The 7900-nt window shown below is 41.5% G+C and overlaps 1 protein-coding gene across 1 annotated transcript; it reads right to left on the reverse strand.

The window, feature by feature from the left end:
- Positions 1-1881: 1881 nt before the first annotated feature.
- On the reverse strand, positions 1882-2280 carry LOC138871661 (uncharacterized). The gene has a single exon (XM_070149556.1). The coding sequence runs from the start codon at positions 2278-2280 to the stop codon at positions 1882-1884; it is 399 nt and encodes a 132-aa protein (XP_070005657.1).
- Between the last annotated feature and the right edge of the window lie 5620 nt (positions 2281-7900).

The raw sequence follows: 7900 nt of genomic DNA on the forward strand, positions 1-7900 counted from the left end.
TCAAGAACTTGGAAACTAACGTCCCAAAATATACAAAAGCAAGAAAACATTTTAGAGATCATAAGCCGAATTTCATAGTACACAAAAACATTTTGAAGCAGAAACAATTTCGTTTCAATCCAAGCATAGGTTTTGTTCATATTTCGCAGAAGCAGAAAGCGTCATTTTGTTTAAATAATTCAAGGAACATGTATGTTAAGGCCCTCCCTTTTTTATATTGGAATGGTCCAAATTATACTGAAGAAATGAGCAAACACACAGTTTTCATAAATTACTCTATTCATAGAAATAGTAGGGATGTCTATATTTTTTATTCCCCATGAAAAATATTATTATCTTGTGTTCGTGTGTCTCAGAATAATAGACAGTTGAAAAAGTTTATCCGGAAGGAATATTGAGATTATTACGTATTTTACATGCATTGCAATCATTTATACATGTGCACTGACCCATGACCAGATGGCGTTATATACGCGTATATATGTAAATATATGTATATGGAATATGGGAAAAGGTTATGGCGTTATATACGCACCACCACCTGATCAGCTGGTATATGTTGATGATGTTACCCACAGTGGCCGAGATGATATGATGGGATGCCCTCAGTGGCTTGATGATATTATGTACACTCATACCTATGCATGACACGACATTTATACGCACGTGCATGACATTATAAACGTTTCAAAATTTACAAAGTTATTCAAATTTAAAGATGTGTTTCCTTATTCCATGTTTCATCTATGTCTTTTACGTGCTAATTTTCATGCCTTATATACTCAATACATTTTTCATACCGATGCCCTATTTCACGGGGCCTGCGTTTCATGCCCGTAGGTGCAGGTAGGCAAGCTGACGGTCCCCCTCCTTAGGATCCTTGATTAGCGAGAATTGTCATGCTCCACTTGATCTGGAGCTGCTTTGATTTTAGTACGATACGGTTATATATATATATATATATATATATATATATATATATATATATATATATATATATATATAAATATATATATATGTATGTATGTATAAATATATATATGTATGTATATGGGTATGACGTGGCTTAGTCCCGTCTTTGTACATCTATGTTTCTATTATAGGTCTATAGACAGTATGTATAGTTGGGTTGTATGTGGCCTTGTCGGCTTTCAGTTTTGGATTTATAATTGTCTATAGTAGCCTTGCCTGCTCGTTCACTGTATTCTACCTGTATACGTACATACGGCTTGAAGGCAGGTTTCCTTCTTGTATGTTATTTTCGTAATTCAGCAAATGTTACTCTGGTTCATATCTTAGACACATGCTTAGGGGTGTTTAACAGGTAAGACTCAGGCACCCATCGCGGCCCATCAGTTTGGGTCATGACAGTTTGTGGTTTTCTACCATCTTCGTTAGTATCTTCTTGATGTTTTTGTTGGCGCCTTCTACGGCTCCATTCATCTGAGGTCTATAGGTTGTGGAATTCTTGTGTTTGATTTTGAAAGTTTCACATATGGCTTTTATCATATCACTGTTGAGATTGACGGCATTATTGGTAACAATAGACTCGGGTACTCCAAATCGGCAAACAATACGATCTTTGACAAAGTCTGCGACGATTTTCTTGGTTACGGCTTTGTAAGACGTAGTCTCTACCCATTTTTTGAAGTAATCAATGGCTACTAGAATAAACCTGTGCCCGTTTGAAGCCGTGGGCTTGATAGGACCGATGACATCCATTCCCCAGGCGGCGAATGGCCAAGGTGAACTTGTGGCATTGAGCTCATTTGGCGGCACCTTTATCATATTAGCGTGCACTTGGCATTGGTAGCATTTGCGGACATACTGGACGCAATCTGTCTCCATGGTCATCCAAAAGTAATCGGCCCAAAGTATCTTCTAAGCCAAGTCAAAACCATTCATGTGCGGGCCACAAGTCCCAACATGTACGTCCTCAAGTAGTTTAGAAGCCTCTTTTGCGTCCACACATCTTAGCAATCCCAAATCGGGAGTTCTCCTATACAAGTTTTCTCCGTTGTGGAAGAAGTGATTGGACAATCTCCGGAGTGTGCGTTTCTGAGTGTGGTTTGCATGCTGCAGATATTCCCCTTTCACCAAATACTCCTTGATGTCATGGAACCAAGGCTTTCCATATGTCTCTTCCTCGACGTGAGTACAGTAAGTCGGTTGCTTATGGATTCTCACTGGGATATGATTAATGAAATTCTTATCTGGATGTTGTATCATGGATGACAAAGTGGCCAATGCATCGGCAAACTCATTTTGAATTCTGGGCATATGTCAGAACTCTATCTTCGTGAACCTCTTTCTCAATTCATGCACATAGTGCAGATATGGCAATATATTGGAATTTTTGGTGGCTCATTCTCCTTGTACCTGGTGCACGAGCAAATATGAATCACTAATTACTAGCAGCTCGTGAATATTCATGTCGATTGCCATGTTGAGTCCTAGCATGCAGGCTTCATATTCTGCCATGTTGTTGGTGCAGGGAAATTTGAGTTTAGTAGATACCGAATAATGTTGACCTGTTTCTAATACCAAAACTGCTCCAATGCTCACTCCTTTGAAATTTTCATCTCCGTCAAAGAACATCCTCCAACTGTCGTATGCTTTGGTAATGTCCTCTCCTACGAATGATACCTCTTCATCAGGAAAACACGTTTTCAAAAAATCGTATTCTCCTCCCACCGGATTTTTAGCAAAATGATCTGCCAATGCTTGCCCTTTGACCGTTTTTTAGTTATGTAGACGATATCAAACTCACTCAACAGTATCTTCCATTTGGATAACTTTCCAGTTCGCATGGATTTTTGAAATATGTACTTCAAAAGGGTCCATCCTGGATATAAGGTATGTAGTGTAGGCACAAAAGTAATGCCTCAATGTCTGGGTTGTCCAGGTCAAAGCACAGCAAGTGCGTTTTAGCAGAGAGTACCGTTCTTCGTAAGGTCTGAACTTCTTACTCAAGTAATATATGGCTTGCTCTTTTCTCCCTGTCTTGTCATGTTATCCCATAACACATCCAAAGGCTCCGTCTAATACGGATAGATAAGGGAGCAAAGGTTGTCCCGGTTCTGGTGGGACTAAGACTGGTGGAACTAAGACTGGTGGTGTGGACAGGTACTCCTTGATTTTGTCAAAAGCTTTCTAACAATCTTCAGTCCAGCTTGTTTCGACGTTTTTCTTCAGCATCATGAAGATGGGTTCACATATAACTGTGGACTATGCTATGAAGCTACTGATATAGTTGAGACATCCTAGGAAGCTCATCACATCCTTTTTGATCCTAGGAGGCGGTAATTCCTAAATAGCCTTGACTTTAGATGGATCCAACTCGATCCCTCGATGACTGACAATGAATCCCAGTAACTTTCCGGTGGGGACCCCGAATGCACACTTTGCGAGGTTTAGTTTCAAGTTGTACCTCCTTAACCTGTCAAAGAACTTACTCAAGTCTGCTATGTGATCTGCAACCCTCTTGGATTTGATAATGACGTCGTCCACATACACCTCTATTTCTTTGTGTATCATATCATGGAAGATGGTTGTCATGGCTCTCATGTAAATAGCCCTAGTATTCCTTAGATCGAATGGCATCATCTTGTAGCAGTATATACCCCATGGTGTAATAAAGGTTGTCTTCTCTGTGTCTTCTTCATCCATCCAGATCTGGTGATAACCCGCAAAGCAATCTATAAAGGATTGGAGTTCATGCTTGGCACAATTGTCGATTGGGATGTGTATATTTGGCAGTGGGTCGTCCTTGGGACTTGCTCTGTTTAAATCCCAATAGTCAACACATACTTTGACTTTCCCATCTTTCTTCGGGACTGGCACAATGTTGGCTAACCAGGTTGGGGACTCAACAACCCTGAGGACTTTGACTTTGATCTTCTTGGTAACTTCCTCCTTGATTTTCAGGCTCATATCTGGTTTGAATTTTTTGATTTTTTGCTTCATCGGCGGACATATGGGATAAGTAGGCAACTTGTGTGCCACTATGGACGTGCTCAAACTAGTCATGTCATCATATGACCATGCGAAAATATCCTCATATTCGTTTAGAAAACGGATGTACTCCTCTTTCTCTATCGGCGATAAGTGAATGTTGATGTGAGTCTCTTTGTTGATCTCGGCGTCCCCCAATTTTACTGCTTCAGTTTCGTCCAGGTTGGACTTAGGCTTATTCTCAAAGTTTTCAACTTCCCTCGCAACTTCCTCACGTATCTCATCTTCTTCATCTGAATAACTATTATCATGTTGCGTTGCCTCGTTACATGTCACAGTCACTGGTTTATCAGGAAAAGTAACAATAACGTTGTAGAAAGAAAAATACAAAAGATAATAATAAATAATAAAGACAAATGCATTTGATTAATACATAAAACATCCAAACGAGTGCGGCTAGATGAATCGAGCATTTATTTTTAAACAAGTGAATCTTAAAAACAAATTACTAAAAATCTTAAATTCTTAGAATGGCTATAGAAATAAAATTTGCCAAGCTACCCAGGGACTCGGCGGACCCGGGATGGTGTGGCGGTTCAGTTCCTGAGAATAACTCCCTTCTCCATAGTCTGAATAGTGAGGCCTTCTTCCTCCTTCTCCTCAATTACTACATTGCAGTCCATGTATTCATCCTTCAAGAATAAGTTCTTCAAACCGGCTAATGCCTCTTCTTCTACAGTTCCCCATATTGTGTCAGCCTGGTGAAATGTCTAATCTAGATGTGGCACTGGTTGCTTGAGAGGGTAATAAGGTCCGCACCATAGAGGCAACCAATCATCATACTCTTTCCATGTATACTGGTATCCGAGCCCGAAGTTAGTGCCATGACGCTTTAGCTGTATCGGCTTAGTAATACCCTGGAGATTCTTCCTAAGCCCCTTACCGAGTTCATACCTGGACCATGCCAGTATGCTTTTTATTTTGCTACTCCACCATTTTTCCTTTTCAATGACATTGACACATTCGATGTGATGATAGGTCTATCCTCCTAACCTTCTTCTATTTCCAATAGCCGGGATGGTTTGACTGGTGTGAATAGGGTTACTCCCATCTCCATAAATGATCACTTCCTGATGGTTCCATTCGAATTTCACGGCTTGATGTAGTGTGGAAGCCACAGTACCAGCGGCATGTATCCATGGTCGGCCCAACAGAAGAATGTATGAGGCTAATATGTCGAGCACTTGAAATTCAACATAAAACCAAGTTTTCCCCATCTGTAGACAAAGATTAATTTCCCCAATCGAGGCCCTTTGGGACCTATCGAAAGCCTTCACATTCATGCTCCCTGCCCGTATTTCATGGAAACCTTTGCCCAGTCTTTTCAGAGTATCCAACGGACAAATATCGAGGCTTGAACCTCCATCAATCAAGACCTTGGCAATGAACTTGTCTTCAAATTGCACTATGATATGCAATGCTCTATTATGATTTAACCCTTGAGGCGGCAACTCATCTTTGTGGAAGATTATCTTATGACTTTCTAGCACTTTCCCTACCATATTGGCCATCTCTGCGCAGCTGATATTGTTAGGCACGTAGGCTTCACTCAACACCTTCATCGAAGCATTCTTATATGCCTCTGAATTTTGCAATAGTGACAGTATGGATATCTGAGCTGTGGTTTTGTTCTAATGATCAATGACGGAATATGCCCTTTCTTGCACTTTCCTCCAAAGGTCATCTGGTCATTTTTCAATGACATGCTGCTTGGTAGCAGCATCCTTACTTGGTCCTCCCAAGTGTTCAGGTGTATAGCTTTTCCCGGTCCTAGTCATTCCTTGCGCAACATCGGATTCCTCCATCTTTGCCTCCCTTTTTCGCCTAGCCTCGGCAATATAATCCTAGGGTATTGCTTTTGAGTCGAAAGGAGGTGTGGTTGATACTGTCACCGTGAAAGGTGTGGCCACTTTCACTTCAAATGGAACAGAGGTGGCCGCAGATGGAGCTACCTCAACCTCAATTGGAACTGATGCATTTATCTCAACCTCGAGCGGCGACTGCGTCTGTAGTACAATGGGAGTAACTGTGACTGCATGCTTAAAGTCAGTTCCTTCTCGAATAAGCCTAATTGTCCCCTTCAGGAATCCATTCCTCATCCATTTCTATCATATGTGTCTCGCCACCCCTATGATCAGGGAGGGGGTTGTTGCGGACATTGGGTGCAGCTTCTTTTAGCTGTATAACCTTGTTGTCAATCAGTGTCTGGATGTTATCTTTCAATGTTCGACACTCGTCAATGGTGTTCCCCTTCATACTGGAATGGTACGCACAAGTTTTGTTTGGATTGACCTATTGGGATGGATTTTCTAATGCTACGGCAGGAACATGAGCGATGTAACCTGTGACTTTCAACCTCTCATACAACTGGTCGATGGGTTCAACAATGGTGGTGTATTGTCTGGGTTGCTTGCGGTCAAAATTGGGTCGTGGTCTTGGATAATTTTGGCGAGTTGGGGGTGACTGGAAATGAGATGGTTGGGAATTATAAGTATGATAGGCAGTGGCTATTTGGGAATATCTGGGAGATGATGGTTGATATGTAGGTGGTGGTGCTTGATATGTGGTGCTTGATAGGTGGGTGAAGGTGTTTGATAGATGAGTGGAGATTTTGGGCCTTGAGCCACCATCACTGCTCCAACATCCTTCTTCTTTGATATGCCACCTAATTGCAATGCTTTATTTGTGGCCTGTAATGCCTCAAAATTCGTTACCATCCCACTTTTGATGCCTTCCTCAATTCTTTCCCCAAGCTTGATGATATAAGAGAATTTATGGTTTTCAATAACCATCAATCTTTTATAATACTGTGGATCATGTGCTTTGACGGAGAACTTGTTCATCTATTCCTCGTCCAAAGATGGCCTGACCTTGGCCGCTTCCAACCTCCAACGAGTAGCATAGTCACGGAAGGTTTCAGTAGGTTTCTTCCTAAGATTCTGGATGTAGAAAACATCTGGTGCATTCTTTATATTGAACCTGAACTGGTCCATGAAATCCAATGCTATACTCACCTAATTGGACCATTTCTTGGGATCTTGGATGATGTACCAAGATAAAGCATCTCTAGTAAGACTCCCCATAAAGAGTTTCATCAGGATCTTTTCGTCTTTCCCGATCTCGACAAGCTTGTCACAATAGGTCCTCAGATGAACCCTGGGATCACCTATACCATCAAACATCTCGAACTTGGGAGGTTTGTATCCCTTTGGCAGTTCTACATCTAGATATATGCATAGGTCTTCATAGTTCAAACCTCTTATTCCCTTGCCGCCTTCGACACCCTAAACTCGACTCGTCAACTTCTTGAGCTCTTCAGCCATACTTTTAATGAGTAGATCCTTCTCAGAGAATTCTGGGGTATAGGAGATTGGTTGGATAGAGTGATGCACAGTTTCCACGTATATGGGGTTATTTTGGTGAGTGTCAGGTGCCTAGGTGTAATGGTGGTCATTGGTAGATTTTGAGGGTCAGGAATGAGTTGTGGTGTATTCTGGGGAGTATGATAGGTGGCGGTTGGTGGGTAATGAATTGGTTGATGGTGGTGTTGTGGCGAAGTTGGTATTGGTAGGGGATTGAGATTTTGGGGTGGGGTTGCGTATTGATGCAGTGCAAGAGGGTTTTGCGGATGTTGGTTTGGTTTGATTTGGGGAGGTGCTAGGTTCCTTGTGTTTTGTTGGTTGATGTTAGGGACATTCAGAGTGAGTGACAAGTTTGTCAAGTTGCGGACCTGCTCATGTTCTCCCTGTAGTTCTAATATTTTTTGTTCCAATCTCAAGACTAGATCATTTGGTGCCGGAGTACTCCGACCGTCTAAAGTTTCTGCGTTTTCAGCATTATCCTTTTGAATACCACTTAAGTCGTCCATTTTTGCTTTTCCTTTGCC

This window comes from Nicotiana sylvestris, chromosome 6 (assembly GCF_000393655.2).
Source record: "Nicotiana sylvestris chromosome 6, ASM39365v2, whole genome shotgun sequence".
In the NCBI taxonomy this organism is placed as follows: Eukaryota; Viridiplantae; Streptophyta; class Magnoliopsida; order Solanales; family Solanaceae; genus Nicotiana; species Nicotiana sylvestris.

Coding starts and splice junctions, on each gene's coding strand:
- LOC138871661 (XM_070149556.1), bottom strand. CDS start 2,280: ATGCCCAGAATTCAAAATGAGTTTGCCGATGCATTGGCCACTTTGTCA.